At 39.9% G+C, this 17,247-nt stretch overlaps 1 protein-coding gene across 1 annotated transcript; it reads left to right on the top strand.

The window, feature by feature from the left end:
- Nucleotides 1-217: 217 nt before the first annotated feature.
- MTERF3 (mitochondrial transcription termination factor 3) lies at nt 218-14,384 on the top strand. Its single transcript, XM_009694789.1, has 7 exons — nt 218-548; nt 2,747-2,899; nt 3,924-4,113; nt 7,409-7,556; nt 8,793-8,864; nt 11,672-11,833; nt 14,129-14,384. The coding sequence occupies exons 1-7, from the start codon at nt 218-220 to the stop codon at nt 14,321-14,323; spliced, it is 1,251 nt and encodes a 416-aa protein (XP_009693091.1). The 3' UTR covers nt 14,324-14,384.
- The last annotated feature ends 2,863 nt before the right edge of the window (nt 14,385-17,247 follow it).

Genomic DNA, 17,247 nt, shown 5'->3' on the forward strand with positions numbered 1-17,247 from the left:
GCGTTCAGAGCCGGCTCCTCTCCTCAGTTATGCTTCCTCCGTTTGTCCCGCGTTTAAAGCCTCAAAGCAGCTACTTGGTGCTCTGTAGCGAGTATTTTCTGCTTTAATGCTGAGGGAATGAACTCTGACGCTCCCAGCCCTGTGTGCGAGGTGAGGCAGCGCCTGTGTTACTCCTCAGCCCTTTTTCTCCCGGCAGGATGTTGTGCTGAGGTAGAAGATGGCTTTGTGGGCTCGGCAGGTCTCTCTCAGTTGGTGCCTGCTGAAGACGGCCCGCGGGGCTGAATTTCCTGGGAGGCTGGGGAGCGGCAGCAGCACTGCACAGGCACGTCGTGAGTTTGCCCGGCTGGCTCTGCTGCCCTCTGGAAATGACGTTCTTCTGTGGAGACTGCAGGCGCACAGGCATGTGTCTGTAGGAAGCTGTCCTCCGCCCAGCAGTGCCAAGGATGGATCCTCTTCTTCTCCCGAAAGTAACTTGCCTTCACCAATAGAACAGAAACAAGCAAAAGCAGAAACATTACCTGATCTGAATGCAGAAATTCTGTATGAAGGTAAGAGGCCTTAGGGATACCGTTTCTCTGGAATCCCCAAATTGTGTTTTCAGTATTATACTTGGATCTCCTTTTTTGGCCTGTTTATCTAAAATATTTATCTGAACTTTTTGACTTTCACTTGTTTTTAGCCCCATCATTAACGTAGAATTCCTGTGGTCACTCTAGCATACAAAGAATATCTTTAAACCAAGATAAAGATAGAACATTTTGGGTAGAAATGGCAGTCTGGAGCTGCTGTTTGAAGGGCTTTTATTTTCATAACTCTACCTGCAGCAACTGAGCGTTTGGCTTTCACTTAGAGATGTGCTGGTAAAAAATAAAGGGGTGTTTTTGTTGGCGGGTTTTTTTGTTTGTGTGGGGGTTTTTTTGAGCAAGGGTAGGGGAGGCTACCCCTGAAGCAGCTCGCACAACACAGCCGTTTGAATGATAGGGATGAACAACAGGAGGCAGCAGAGTGTGAAGCCTGCTTAAGCACTGCCCTGATGAGAAATGTTCATCCAGCTGTCTCCTGAGGAACAGAGATAGATACAAGGTCGCCTTGGTGTTGTTACCCTGAGGAAATTGCCTCACTTTTCTCTACTTTTATATCTAAGTGAGGATGAAAAAAATACCACCCGCTGAAAATAATTCTAGTATGCTGAGGAATCTTGATCTGGATTACTAAGCGGTCTTGTATGTTCAGATTCTGCTTTGAGCCCAGCCAACTTGGATCCTACAGAGCTTATTTTTGGGGTGGCTCAGAGCTGCAACCGAGATTTGTATGTTTGTGCAGCTGGTTCTGGAACAGTGCTGCACCAGAACTGGCAGGTCAGCCAGCTCGTATGTGTCTGCACCTGCGGTGCAGTTTATCTGTGTGCCAGATTTTTATCTGCCGGCAGACTTACTGGTGTGTGTGTGTGTATGGAGCATTTTGCCCAGTTGGCAGTGTATATAATCGAGTAAACATAATTGCTAACTTTTTTTTTTTGGTAACTTGAGGTATGTTTCCTGATAGGAGGTCTAAAGAACTTAAAGTGGTATAAAAAGGGCATCTGTACTTCCAGTATGGACCTTGATGTATAGATTCAGTCCTCAACAAGTTGAAAGAAAATACTTGGTATCCATATAGATTCCTAGAGAGTTCTTATTACTGTTTAAGGTGTAAATGTTGCTAAAAAACGTTTTACTGTGCTTTTGTTTCTGAGGCTTTGAGAAAAAGAAGTGGCAAGACCTTCAACAGCTACTGAGCTAGTTTATGTAACTCTTCCTGGAACATTAGGATCATCCTACTTACTTTGGAACCTGTCTTGGTAGTTCTGGTGTGGCTTTGTTTTCTTGATATGGAAGAGTGTTACCCTAGTCTTTAGGAAGTCATTGTTTCAAGGTACAAGGCATAGAAAATCCCCATCCTGAAGAGTTTATAATTAGGGCAATTGATCAGTAATCAGTTTGATAATTGAGGTGGATGCTAGCAGCCAGCCTGCAAACAGTAATCTTGATCTAGCTGCTGTGAGCTCCCGTCAATGAAAAAATAGATCAGTTTAGAGAAATATTTTTTTTTAAAAAGACACTGAGCTCTATGACTTGGAACACTTAAGGGGAAACAAGTATAATGATGTTTACTTGGAAACCTTAATGAGTAGGAAATGGAGCTTGATTTCTTTAGCTATTAGAGGCGGTGGCAGTGTCCAGCCATTCTGTAATGGATAAGACACGATAGCTTGCTTGGAGTTGGCTATGAAATACCTTGAAAGTTAAAACAACTGCAGTTCAGGCGTCAGATTCAGAAGAGGAACAAAGTAGGGGCTTGTCAGGTTATGAAAAATAATCTTTGCAGTAGCCTTTGATCTGGATATGATCAGGCAAGAATGCATTTGTGAAGACATGAAAGAAAATTCTTCTTCATGAAGGTGATGTGATCTGTTGTCTGCAGTGATCAAGGCAGCAGACTGAAGGCAGGCTTGCTGGGTACTATGCTCAGATTTGGCCACATGAGCAAGAGTTGATGGGCAATGACAAGAACACGGAACAGAGACAAAATCTGGGAGTAGAGTCTATGTTTTCATATGTTTTTCAAATAATACTAATTTGGCTGTTCATCTTGCGCACAGTGTTATTGCATTTTGAAATGGATTTTAAGAGATCTGTATAGCGTTTGGTGGGAACAGCTTTGTCTTTCACAAAATGCATTTGAGTCTTCTATATTTGTTTCTTAGACTGGGATGACATCCCACCTTCATCTGCTTTGGAGGAGATTTCTGAGGAAGAAGCTGTACAAATCATTGCAGAACCACTTCTTCCCCCTCAGTCTTCCACGCTCCGAGATTATGTTGATCACTCGGAAACCCTGACGAAACTTGTTCACCTAGGTATGTGAGAGTTTATATGGTTTGCCTATGTCTGGAACTTCGGAGATTCTATAATTTGTGTTTTGATGTTACTGGTTGCCTTGTAAATTTGAAAATAGGAACAGTGACCAATGGCTAAAAGCAGCAGAATGTTATCCAGGGTAAATGGAAAAAGAGAGGGGGCTGCATGACTCACTAGCAGTGCCATATACTTGAAGACAAAGCAGGCTAGTTTTAGTCCCTTAGTGCTGTGGATGCTAGATGGAGGCATCTCCCACAGCTTCCAGAGGTGGGGAGCACTTTGTGTAACTTGTTTGGTCTTTCTTCTTTTGGGCTGGTTAAGGATACTTTAATTTGCTGCAAAAGAAATTGCAGCTCTCCGGCCTTGGAAGGAAGGAAGGAAGCTGAGTGGTTGCTGTGCAGAACCTTAGAAGTGGGACACAGTAAACTGGAGAGGCAAGAAGGAAGGGATGGAAGAAAACCTTGATTTTCATCTAAAAGCATTTGGACTGTGCAGGGGTAGCTGAGTTCAAGGTTGCTGGCCACCTCCTTGTTTCCCAGAAGTGCAAGGAACACTATAATGAGGTTGGAGAAACAAGTATTTGAGAGGGGGTGATCTGATCCCGTGTAGTAACAAATTGCTATGTGTAAGCCAGTATCCAAAGGCACTTCGCTGCAAAATTGTCCCCTTCCCTTGTGTAATGGAGTTGGGATTTCCTTGCACATGTACTTCTGCGCAACAAGAGTAGGTCTCTACATGAGGCACGTGCTAGTGTACTTGATTCCTCACATGCAAGATTCACTGCAAATGTCTTCCTTCAAAAAATAAACTCGGCAAAAGCATCTAAAATGACTGCTTGTTTTATCTGGCATCTTTCCACAATATACAAGGTGTTGTGACCTTGCTGTGTTGAGCAATTAAAGTATGCTAAATCAGTGCAAAAAAAAGGAGTAGTCCTATAAATTTCAGCATGCCTTCATGAAACATTTGTAGGAAGTAGAGTCTGTGTTTAATTAAAGCAATTTCTGATTTTGTTTGTTGTAGGAGTTGACTTGTCCCAAGTGGAGAAACGTCAAAAAGCAGGTCAACTCTTACTGACCTTGAACTTTGAAAAAGATATAAAAAAAATACTTCTGTTTCTTAAGGATGTGGGTGTAGAAGACAATCAACTGGGACCATTCCTGACCAAAAATCCGTACATCCTTGCTGAAGATCTGGAAGCTTTAGAAACCAGGTAAGCCTTTCAAATAGCAGCAGGGTGTTAAGCTCCTTGGCTTGAAGATCTAGTTTCCCAGTTGGCTTAACCTTCACAGAATCACAGAATGGTCGGGATTGGAAGGGACGTCTGAAGATCATCTAGTCCAGCCCCCCTACCGAAGCAGGTTCACCTACAGGTTGCACAGGATACGTTGTCTGAACCTATGTTGCTGCTGCTTCCTTCCTCACTCGATCCCTGGCTCCCTGTTCCTGTGCCTTCCCATCAGTCAGCATGAACATGCGGTGGTATCATAAGCTGAGTCAACACCCTGATCCACCCAAAAACTGACTATTAACAAATTTTACCACTCATCCCTGTCTCTCTGCCACAGAGAAAGGAGATTGCCATCCCAGGCCACTTGCTTTACCTCTGTCAGCTTAGCTTCTAAAATGTTAGTCCCTGAGATTTTGCCTACATTTGTAGAACAACATTAACTTCTTCAGTCATGCTTTAAAACTGCTCTTATAGATGATATGTCTACCCATACCTTGTGAATTCTGTAGTAAAAGCAGCAGACCAGATTTCTTCTGTTTTTACATCTAATAGCAGCAAAAGGTTTTGGTGACATTTTTTTCCCCGTTGTCCAGCTCAAACTGAGCACAAGACTACAATGAACTGGTTTTTGTGTGTGTTCACACTTGTATGGCCCTACGCCATTCCTCAGTCCATAAAATGGACTTTTATTCTTAAAATTACTCTGGACAGGCTTGCATTAATTCAACAGTTCTTTTACAGAACAACTGATGTGAGTGTGTACACACTTTGTGATGAACTGAAAACTTCTCTGGTATTTAAAAATTCCAGAAAAGAAAACCTGTCTGCTTGGTTCTTGCATGTAGTAGCTGTCCTAGACAGAAATCTGAAAATACAGCTTTTTGGAAACAGGCACATTAGTAGGCTCGTGTAACATAGACCTGATTTTTCTTCTTTCTCCTCTGTTCTTTCACCCTGCTGTTCAGTAAGTGGCCTTTGAGAAACAATATCCAAAAAGAACCTGTGTCACTTTTCAGTGGTAGTTTTGAGTCTAGGTGTCAGAGTTGCTTATACCCTTCTGAAGAAAGTGGCTTTGCTGCAATAGACATCTAACTCTCCTGTGAAGTCAGATTTGCTTTTCAGTGACTGTCTTGTGGCACTGCCTGGTTAGTGAAGTATCAGCTGAACAGAGCAATCCAATTTCTTCTTCATTTTCTGCAGCTTGATTTTCAGTAAGTTTATCTCTGGCACTGGTGAATGGTTTCCTGCAAGCTTTAAAGTAAGTGTGCTGCGGAGGGTGTATGGCAGGCTGCGAAGTGAATGTGTCTCAGAGAGCTGTCTTTTGAAAGCTGAGTATCACCTTTGCATAAACACTTTGGTGCAGATGGACATGGTATTGGTTACATCACTCTGGAATGTTTTATTGCTATGGATTCCACGTTGCCAGGAAACAAAACACAAATTTCAATAGATTTGGCATTTGACTTCAGATAAACACTGTAAAAGTCAAAACATTCCATAATTCATAACAATTCTGACAGTTGCAAATCAGTGTCTGTACTGCAGCTGCACCAGATGCTTTGTTTTACGGTATTGTTAATGATGACTTAAAACTGTTAACATGCTACATAGAACTGCTGACCCCAGTAGCAGAACGAGGGCTAACCTTGGTGCCAACACTCAGAAATTTATCTCAAACTTTGGTCAGGTTGGATGATTGTGCTTCTTTAATACACCAGTTCTTAGAGTCAGGTTATTACAATTTTGCCATCCCTCTTTTGAGCTTCCTGCCTTTCCAGGATGCAAAGAAATGCTTCAGGTGTGAATCTTAATGACATGTTAACAGAAAACACGTGGAGTCAGAACAACCGAAAGGTTTTATTTTTCATCTGCTCGTTTAGCTATGTTTCTGGGATGCTTGGCAGTTGTGCCCTTGAAAAAATGAAGTATAGTGAAGCCAAGCTGCAGCATTCAAAACATAATGGGATAACTTTTGAAGAGCCAATTATTTATTGTTGGATTCTGCATTTCTGCCCCTCCTAACCTCTCCTTGTCTCTGAGGCTCCTGCAGCCAGTTCCATCGGCGTTGTCTGGAGCCTGGGCTGCTGCTTTCTGTGTTGGGGTGCCTGCTCAGTTAGGAATTGGTCCTCTAGAGCTTGTTCTTGGATCTTCTGTCTAGAGGTTTTTGGCTTGTGACAACTGCATTTTTGAGTTTGTGGAGAGAGGGAGGTTGTAGTGACTGGAAGGTGTATTTTTTTCTTTTCCTCTCCACAAGACATAATTTAACACACAGCCTGTCTTTTGCTGAATATCTGCTTCTGCAGAACATTCTGCAATCTATTTAGTATCTTAATTACTGCCAGATAAAATCAGTTCTTGTATACTCTAAGTTCATCTGACAGCAAATACTTCTGTATGTGCTCAGCTATTACCAAAGGAAACCTCTTCAAATTGTAGTTTAGTTTTTTGTAAATGGTGGCATGTGTGTTAATCATGTCTCTATTTTGTGTGCTGTATTCTCCGCCCCCCACCCCTTTCTTTTTCTAGGAGCCGTGGTAATAATCTACTGCAAGTAGTACTTGAAACAGGATTTCACTTTCACTGAATTTAACAAAGTTTGGAAAAATTTTTTGAGTTGGAAAGAAAGCAAGCTCTGTTAAACATAAAAACTTTAGTCAGCTCCTTCTCCTTTCTGACAACCAGATGTTTTGTAACTAAATCCTTGGACCAGTGACTGAAAGTAGGGACCTATTGTAACAAAAGTAACTTCAGCTGATTTAGAAATGTCTTTTTGGACAATGTCTTTACAGATAGCATTGTTGCATGATATTTCTACTCCAGTGCTATTGGCAAAACAGGGATGTATTGAGGTATAGTACTCTGTTCTTTCAGCAGTAGAAATGGAATTCATTAAAATAGCAAAAGGCTGTATATATCTTCTTGTCCATATCCTGTGATGATCTATTAATGTTTTTGCAATCTAGGAGACAGGCTGGTAGTTAAATGTAGGTTAACATAGTTATCTGCTTAAGTACAGCTGGAAGGAATTAAAATCTGTCTTCAGTATTGACATTCTGCTCTGAGGTTTATTTTACTTCTAATTAATTGGAAGGGATGGTATTTTGCTTTTACGATAACTGCAGATTTCCCCCTAATTATTTTTGGCAGGGTTGCATGTTAATGCTAGAACATCTGTCCATTTATAAGATATCACTGAGGAATTTAAGCAAGTACTGAATACATGGAGGCAATAAAATTTTCATCACTGGATTTTATTTTGTTTTTGTTCTCTTTCTAGAGTGGCTTACCTAAAATCAAAAAAATTTGGTAAGGCAGAAATTGCTCAGATGGTCTCAAGAGCTCCATATTTGCTGTTGTTTTCAGTGGAAAGACTGGATAACAGACTGGGTTTCTTCAAAAATGAACTTGGTCTCAGTGTAAAAAAGGTAAAGACTATACACTGAAGTCTTTAGGTATTTTATTAGTGACAGCTGTAAGACCTTGGAGCACGAATATGTCTGAGTGTTTGGAGGTTATCCACAAACATTAGTGACGTTACTGGTGGTAACACAGAGGGTTACAGGAGGATAACATGATTTTAACTGTCTACAGAAGTAATATGGACATCTAACATTGAAAGGTCCTGAAGTATGGTTCTTGAAGATGACCTGCTGCAGGTTGTTGTCAAACAAGCATGTGTGTGTCCAGTTTTATTATCTGAGGTGGATCAGAGGACTGAATCTATTGCTGAAACAGCAAGCAGCTTTTTTAACTTCTAGAAAATTAACTAGCTCTCTTCAAGATACCGTAACAGACATAACTCATTGGTGAAAAACAGTGCGATTTGTGAATATCATATCAAACTAAATGCCAAATATGCTCAGCTCACCAAAAGTAACCCCTGGGTTTGCTCCTGAGTACTTAGCACATTACATGCTTAGCAGGTATTTAGTGCCATGCTTCAGGATCTTCAGAGGAGGTAGTAGCTGGACTTCTCTGGTATAAGTGGGCAGTGCTATTTGTTTCCTGCAGTAGCTGGGGATTGCAATATATGTCAAGTTCCAGGTGGAATCTGGTGTTCTTCTATTGGCTTCTGTTATCTGAACAGTCATAGCTATCACAGGGCTTGTTGCTGGCCTTTCCATGCCTGAGGTAAGAGATCTCTCTGGAAAAGGGTTTAGTCACTGCCTTGTACTCAGGGTGGATTACAAGTAAGCACGGCTTAGGGGATGTGGAGTAATTTCTTATATTGGCATAATACTATGGTCTCGCCAGATCCTGAGGTAGACAGGATCCATAGCTGAAAAATCCTTTTATAGCCTCTATCAGGTAGTGTTTGGTTGCTTTTTTAAAAAAGATGGGAAGAAACAAATTGAGCAGAGAGTGATGGGGCACTTGAGCATGCTTCCTGCTTTTGGGGTATGCTTTTACTCTCTCTTCCTGTCTGTTTTACAACAGCTATGTTATTTTTTGTTTTCCATATGAACATTTTTGCATCTTAATATACTGCTGCTTCATGCAAACTCATCTTTGGGGTAGAGATAAAATGAAATGCAAGTGAAAGTGCATCCCTCTTCCAACTGGGAAAAAAAGTTTATATGAGATCTCTCTCTCATTCACAGGTGGATTCACAAACAAGCTTTCACTAATAATCCTTTCTTTGTATGTTTTCCTAATTGTAGACAAAGGATCTGGTAACTCGTCTTCCAAGGCTACTGACTGGTAAATTAGAACCTGTAAAAGAAAATCTTCAGGTAAGCTTATTAGTAGATATTAAAAGTGTATTGTATATCAACATAGTTTAAGAGTTGTCAGTAGATAAAATTCCTGGAGGAGAATCCTGCACAGAAATAATTTAATCAAATAATTTTATTGGAGATATAAACTAACTGAGGATTTTGTTAAACAATTTATTTTCCTTTATAGCTTGCAAGCTTACAGCATATGTGGAGCAGTATCTTACTCTGTTTTCTACACTGATGTAGGTTAGAAACTTCATCTGGGTCCCTTCCTGCCAAAAGTTGCTATCTGATGACAGAAATTGTTACCCATTTCTTTACGAGTGAAAAACAGGGCCTGCTCCCTCCTTTCTTTTTTTTTTTTTTCCCCCCTTAATTATTATGTTTTTTTGCTAACTTGGATTGTCCATGAGGATTTAGGAGCAAGAAATGTGCAGTTGATTATTTTCCTCTTGGCAGGTAGCTAGTCTGCCAAAATGTGCATTTGACACCTATTGTCTGATAGCAGATGGTCGTTATTAACAACTGTTGGGTAAATAACTTCAAACCCACAGGGACTCCTTTCCCTTTTGAAAATGTAACTATGTATTGGTTTAATTATTGTGCTGTAAAGCCACTAGGCCAAACAGCATGATGTAGTGTAACAATTTGAGAAATCCCATTATCCTATAATGCATAACTATGAATTAAAATATATAATTTTCAGACAGACTCAGTGCTCTGAAACTATTAAACACTGGGAATCTTGCAATCTGAAATGTGTGTGTGGTAAGGGAGGAGACTGGAAAGTAGCAGACTGTTCCAATTAATAGTGCTTTCTTTTTAATGAACATTGTTTCCACAGGCTAGGGATTAAGTATAACGAATGTGGTTTTTAAGATCCTCAGTTCTATGCAGTTGCTATCTTGTCTATCTACCAAAAAGTGTATGGTGCAGCATCCTTATTTTTAACATGTATCTAGAGAGAGGAAGGATTTTTAGGTCCTCACTGTTAGAATCTACTCATACTCAGAGGCTGCAGCCTTTCAGGAGGTTGGATGTCTCCAGTTCAGAATGTGGGTTCAGACCTGTATGTTCTAAGCTGGTGGTGGGCAGGCAGTACGCAGAAAGTGAAACCATATACCAGCAGTTCAGAAGTGATCTGGTGGTATCCCTCATTCTGAGTGGGCTGTTACTTAGAAACAACTGCTGCAGCTGATGCTGGTTGTCAAAAGATACCAATCATGGACTAAATGAGCTCAAGGATGGCTTATTCCATCCTCTGAAGGTTTCATCAAGCACATTAGAGATCCACTGATAGGGTAAAACTGGAAAGCTTGCATTACCACTGCTTGTTGTGGGAATCATACAGAGTATGTTGAATATTGTTGGGGCTTACATGGTAAGGATATTAGCATATGTGGTCTAGAGAGTTACTGAATATTAAATGTGTTTGCTGTCAAACTGAGTGCAGTCAAAGCAACGTACACTTGAGCTCACCATTCTTGTCAAGAGAGAGGTGTTCCATTTCACAGAGTAGAAAAGAAAAGCTCGAGATTCTTGCCACAATTACCTCTACAGTGGGGCCAGCTATACACCTCCCCTGATTTAACATCAGGTCTTACTCTCGGTTGTGTATCTTAATGCAGTAAGTTACCCCTGCCAACTCAGATCTCTGGAAGACATCCCTAAAGTGCAAACATATCTCTTCCTACTTGAATGCTGTCTTAGTTGATTAGTATTTCTAATGCAGATAAGGAAGAACCAGGAGTTGAAAGACCTGATTATAGTCACCTCTAGAAACAATTCCCTGTAAGGATCTGGAAGTCCTAAGGTAGCTTCAAAACCCAGATTCTAAGCCCTTCCCTTTGTATTTGCCAGGCGGTTTTGGCAAAAAGCTGCAGTCTTGGCACATCAAACTGGAGAACCAAAAAGCACCACCTTTTTGCCAACTGAAGAAGTACCTGAGTTGGATTTGAAAGTCTGGTTATGTTGACTGGCAAGCACACCCACTTCATGACTGAAAACAAGCTGCTCGTAAATGTCACTGGAGGATAGAAGAAATGGCTGAGTTACCAGACTGTCTTGTATGCTGAATTCCTTTCTCCGCAACTCAATGAACTGCTTGCCATTCTGCACTTTGGGAGGAGTGCTCATGATTTTATTGAAAAAATGTGTTTTGTTTTCCTTTTGGGAAACCCTAATTGAAGTCAAGGCAGTCTCTGAAAAAGACATTTTACTTTAGACATTAACCAACTGTAAAATAAATTGAATACACCACATATTCTACACATCTCTTTCAGGTTCAACAGACTTCAGTTGAAGACTACAGGACTGAAATTATACTCCCTCATATAAAAATGTAACTTGGATACCTTAGCAAGAGAAATAACACATTAACAAAAGCAGTCACTAGCTATTTGATTGCTGTGTTTTACAGAGCTCAACAGCTCCACAGCTAGAAAGTCAGTCTCTTTTGATAGCTTGGTATTGAAACTGATAAAAGACTCTTAGGGGAGAATTTTTATGTTTGTAACTGTCATGCATACTGAGACACAGCTTTTTTGTTCTTATCTCAGACAAGCTGAAAAAGACATAGCATTCACAGAAGTCATCTTTACTTCAGGGATACTCTATAAACAAATTATACTTAATCCAGAATGACAAATAATTTGCAGTATCTGACTTGAGAACTGGAGTGGCAGATATTATTGTGGGTTGCATTCCTGTTGCTGTGTGACAAAGAGTAGAAGATTTTTGCATTAGTTTATTTCAGTGGCATGTTAAAATAAGCTAAGTTTGCTGTAGCTGACTTTTGAAGATAAAATTCTGTTCTTTTTCAGGTTTGTCAGATTGAACTTGGTTTTCAACGTAATGAAATTCAACAGATTGTGTTTAAAACCCCCAAGATTTTAACTGCAAGTAAAAAGAGACTCAGACAAACATTTGACTACTTACACAACATAATGGGCATTCCCCACCACATGCTTACTCGCTTTCCTCAGGTGAGCTGTTAATCTGGGAATAAATTGTAGGTGCTCTTGGCACAGCTGCTTCCACGGTTCGGTGCTGAAGGTGGAGCCTCACTGTATACAGGACACGCCTGAATTCTTCAACTTGTCTGTGGCTTTTACTCTAATTGAGATAACTTTTATTAGCAATTCAGGAACCATTGAGGATTCCAGTGTCGAAGTGCCCTTCTGCTCCCCCTGGCACATGCGATGCCACCACCCCGAGTCTTGTGAATTTTTAAGTTTTCAACAGAAGTACTCATGCACATCTCTTCTGGATTCATGCAAGAGAGATTATTCCCTGCTTAGGGATTCTTTGTCCTGAAATCTTACCTAGGTAAGAGACACAAGGGAATCACAGATCATGCAGATGATCTGTTCATTAGATAACATATATACAAAAACATTTCTTTCGTATTTATCTAGTTGAAAAATAAATTTTATAGATTCTAGGATCTGAAAATACAGTTTAAAGGTAAGAGAAGTGCTGTCCATTAGGCAATCAGATTCTCATTCATCTTCCGATTGCTGCAGCAATAGCTAAAAAAATCACAGGAGTGAAAACAGATTAGTTTCTTGATGACTATTTTGTTTTTTTCTATCTCCTCGTTACTGTTATTTCTTCACAAATTTAAAGTTGAAAGCATTAGTCACTTCATCCAATGCTGACATGCAGTCACACTAGATTCTTACAAGGAAAAAAAGAAAGCACAAATTACAACTGCTGAACTACAATAATTTTCTTCCTCAAGCAAGTCTATTAGGGAATCTAATTGGCTAAAAAGCCAAAAATATATGAGGAAATAAAATTATTCCCCAGGATTTTGATTACTTATCTTGCTATTTAATGTATCTTTACTTAACAAGGGTGCTTGCTGTCACTGCTATCCATGTGTCACTTTTGCCCTCCTTGACCTGTAAGCGACCACAAGTCTTGCTCACTTCCTTCACAGTTGTCTTATTGTTGGCTTTGTGGTGGTTCACCTTGTTATTTCTCCTCCCTTTGTTTGGAAGGGTAAGTGGAGAGTTTGCCCTATTCCTTGCTCTTGGCACAGTCACCCTCTCCCTTGTTCTTCCCTTCCTCAAAAACTGCAAGTTCCAGGATATGGCTAGTGCAAATTGGTCTGTATATGGTCTGGCCGTTAACTTGTGCATACACAAATGCATACTTTTCTCCATTTGTTCTTCCTTCTAACCTGAATGACAGTAATGCTGAAAATAAGAAGCATACAGGATTTTTTTGTCAAATCCTCTCTGATGTTACATCTGCTGTGGTAACCATCCTTCCTGTCAGCTAGCTCCATAAACGGTGGTTAAGGTTTTTTCCCCTGTCTTCCTGTTAAATTCAAGGAAGGCAGAGGAGGAACAGTAGTTCTGCTTTCTGTCCTAGTTCAAATCAGTTAGCATCCTCATGAAATCCTTCAGTAGTGTAGTCTCTCCTTTTTAGTAAAAACTCTGCTTGCTTTCACTGCTCTAGCATTCATGTTTTCACCATTATCTTCTCTAAAGCAGTGTCTCTCTCTTCAGTTATACTGTGTGGAAATGCAGAGTTAGATCTCTGCTTTTAAGACTTCTTAACTGCGTATCTGTCTTCCCAACTTTGCTCTCTTTTTAGATGTTCCACTGATTTCTTTCATGTTTCCCTTACCATTGTTCTTGCCTTTGACTGTCTAGAATCCTTTTTGTGACAAGTATCTTCAAAGGTAGGCATTGCTGTGCAGCAGAAGACAAGTGGTTGTTTTGATCTGCTGCACTGTGCCTTTTGGCTGTGTTATGAAAGGAGGTGCAGCCACTCGCCTTTTCTGTTGCTGCTGTGCAATTCACTCCCTTGTATTACACCATGTGGTCACCTGTTCGTTTCTTCCTTGTAACAATGCTCATCTGAATCTGGGTGTATAAATAAATGCGGCTGACAGTATAGGGAAAATGCTTAGGTGTTCTTGCTCCCTGTTTCTGAATGTCGTCTTTCCGCTTTCTTGGCTGTGGTTACACAATAATGATATAGTTATCATATATAAACAGAAAAACTACCATGCTTGAGAGTTGTATCACTCCCTCATTTCCCTTGTGTGCGTGTACATCAGCATATTGTACTGAAGCATTTATTTAGAATTTATATAATTTATCTATAAATGTAACCTACCTGGTGTTTGACACAAATGAGAAGAAAAGATGCAAATTAATTGTTTTCTTCCTAGATCTTCAGTTTGTCTAAAAAATACTCTTATTTCAGATTTATCACAGTCTGAAGTTTATACAACCTAAAAGATTCTTCCCTTTCTGTCTTAGGTTTTCAACTCAAAGTTATTACGAATCAGAGAGAGACATATGTTTCTTACGTTCTTGGGAAGAGCCCAGTATGACCCAACACAACCCAGCTACATCTCACTGGACCAGCTAGTATCCTTGCCCGATGAAGTGTTCTGTACAGAGATTGCCAAAGCTTCTATACAGGACTTTGAAAAATTCTTAAAAACACTTTAATTAGTAACACATGTAAAAGGAATAGAATAAAGTTATGAAATAAACATAATTTATAAAACTATTCCCCTTTATGGTCTCTTAACTTCTTAATTACTGGTTTAAGAAGTTGTTGCTTGTGAAACATTTGTAGGACTTAAAGGCTCACAGTAATATTCTTTATGGTGACGTAAAGATATATTTCAGAAGGATTGAGTGAATATATGTTCATTGCTGCTGATGCAGTCCTTGTAATTAATTGCTAACTTAATTCAGTGCATGATGCAGCACACTAACAGAAAAGTAAATTAAAGTGAATTCTTTTTTTTTTTTCTTTCAATAATTTCAGAGATTTAGGAGATGGAAAAACTGGCTAGTGACTTACTCCCTGTCTCGCCCTATGTCTTCTCCCCTCACCTTCCCTCCCAAAAGTTCGAATAACAAGCAGATGCAGTAGCAAAGAAGTGACATGTTTACCTCCTTTTATCTTAAGAGCTAATAATGTTATTCTTTTCCTTGTACGGTAGAAAGAAGGACACTGTTACATATGTGAAACCCCTCATACAAAAAGGCATTTTGCAACAGGTTACAGAGGTGTTTCTTCGTGAAGCAGGCTACTGAAGTTAATATCCTAAAAGCTGTGCAGTGAAACTTGGTTTGAAATATCAAAGAAAATCAGCAAACTGAATCTAAGCAGATTACAGAAAGAAAATCAAACTATACATGTCCCTGAAATCTAGAAGGAGCTTATTCTAAGTCACTCTTGTCTTCCCCTTGTTGAGGCGGGGGGAGGCAGTTTTTCCCCACCACAATGACATTTGTGTGCCTTTACTGTACAAGCAGCCATACAAAAAGAGGCTGTAGTATATACTTAGTTGACAGAGTTACCTTCCTCAGTTATAACTACTGAAATAAATGCTAACATTAAGAATCATGGGAGTATTAAAAGTACTTAATCCTATCGGTAAACAAATTGCATTAACAAGGAATTATCAGATGCTTCACAGTGTATTTGGGCAAAGTGAAGAAACTGACTAAACCCAAATGCAAACTGATAGTTTATTGTTTAGAAGTTTCCATTCTTTCAGTTAAAACAGTTCAGGAAACTGAAATCCAGATGTTTTCATTTGGATTTAAGCTTATTTAATGAAAAAGCCTCAATGTTTTAAAAGCCTAGTGTTTGAGCTTAAAATACCAATTTGTATACAGATAGCAGAATAAAATTCAAAAGATTAAATTCCCCTAATAGGTGGGAAGTAAAGTAAGGTTAAAGAGACATTTAAAGAATGAGAATAGTAGTGATCTCTGGATTATGACTTGGGTCTTTCATCCAAAAAAAAAAAAATTTGGAATTTGAATTACAACACCCAAGAAAACGAGTGTTGTCAGAACAAGCAGAGTGCAAAATGATTTACTGGGGTGTCTTCACTTGAAACACAGTAAAAAGCCACATTCATTGTCTGCAATATGTATCTGAGATGCTCTCTCGTCTTTTGTTCTCATGTTTCCCACTCCATTGGCCTGGGAAGATCACTTGAAATCCTCTATTAAGTAGACTGTTCTTGGGGAAGATGCATAACAAATTTCATCTAAAGTAGTGGCTGAAATGCAATGGCAAAACACTTCCCCCATTCCCTCCTTTTAAATAGAAACACCTATTTCAATACGCTTACTTAGATTTTGATTAAATGCTAACAACAACCTATAGTCTTCAAACAATCTAGTACAAATTAATGTTAATGGAAAGTATGTGGGTTCATAATGCCGAATTAAAGAGTTTGTTTTTGCAGGTTTACTTGGCTGTCCTTATCATGATCTATATTACCATGTGACAAACCATTGTAATATATTATAGAATGCATACATTGTGAATGTCTCAAACTTTGAGCTTCTAATTCCTTCAGTATTTTAAAATGTAAAAATGATTGCTGCCAGAGCTAAACCAGTTTCTTTGAAACATTAAGTGTGTGAGCTTATGTCAAAATAGCTTCCCAGAAATACCCTGAAGAAAGGAAGCAAAAGATTTTAGGGGAGTGCTAAAAGGAAAGAGGGGAGAGGATAGAACTTTGTGAGGATCATACCAAATACTTTTTGGCTTCAAGATGAAAAAAAAAAAACTTTTAGAAGAAATGTTTGATCTAGAGTTACCAAACTTACTGTAGTCTGCTGTTCTTGATAAGGGCTAGCAGCCTTTGAGCGAGCGTGTTGCTTAATAGGGGCTTGCTGGGTACAATACGGCAAAGACCCTTTGCGGTCTGCTGACGTGCAATCTCAGCTGTGCTGTTTGCTTGCACATCGCATTCAGCCACGTGCTTTTCTGACTGAAATTGCCTTCTGAAGCAGTATTTCTAGAATAATTCCACATATTTTTTTCATTTCTTTAAAAATGCAGGGGTCTGTTTCTGCGGGAATTGCTGGGAAGAGGCAGTGATCTGTGCCTCAGAGGGCAGAGCAACTCACTTGGCAGCTGCAATACCTGAGCAGAGAGAGGTTTCTGCTGCTTTCTGTCATTGACTTGGTGCTTTGCTTACTGTGCTTTAAAAACAAAAACTTATTTTCAGCTAATATTCACCTTTACGCCCCGGTTCACAGTTGGACTACAGAGTCTTCACAGCTGGATTACCTTACACTGAAGCCAGTGCTTGTTCACATGGACTCTCCAGGCTCCGAGCTACAGCCACACAGGTGAGAACACGGGCACCGCAAGGAAAGGTTTAATTACCGATTAAATTGGCTTAATTACTGATTATCCAACAAAGTAAGCCGTTATTTAAAACCATCCTAAGAGTCCTGGGCTTCACCGTGCCCGCTTTGGCTTCTTTGTCGCTCCTTCCAGCCGCGGGCAGATGCCTGAAAGGGGCCCAGCGGAGATTACGACGGAGCGCCCGTGCCAGAAGCGGGCTTAGCGGGACGCCGACGCAGGGACAGACCGCCACGGCGGAGACCGG

The sequence above is a fragment of the Cariama cristata genome, unplaced genomic scaffold (assembly GCF_000690535.1).
Source record: "Cariama cristata isolate BGI_N322 unplaced genomic scaffold, ASM69053v1 scaffold35540, whole genome shotgun sequence".
Classification (NCBI taxonomy): domain Eukaryota; kingdom Metazoa; phylum Chordata; class Aves; order Cariamiformes; family Cariamidae; genus Cariama; species Cariama cristata.

Excerpts from the sequence above, each read along its gene's own strand:
- MTERF3 (XM_009694789.1), top strand. The coding sequence starts at position 218 with ATGGCTTTGTGGGCTCGGCAGGTCTCTCTCAGTTGGTGCCTGCTGAAG. Across the intron at positions 549-2,746 it reads TGCAGAAATTCTGTATGAAG|ACTGGGATGACATCCCACCT; the intron begins GTAAGAGGCCTT and ends TTTGTTTCTTAG. Across the intron at positions 8,865-11,671 it reads CTGTAAAAGAAAATCTTCAG|GTTTGTCAGATTGAACTTGG; the intron begins GTAAGCTTATTA and ends GTTCTTTTTCAG.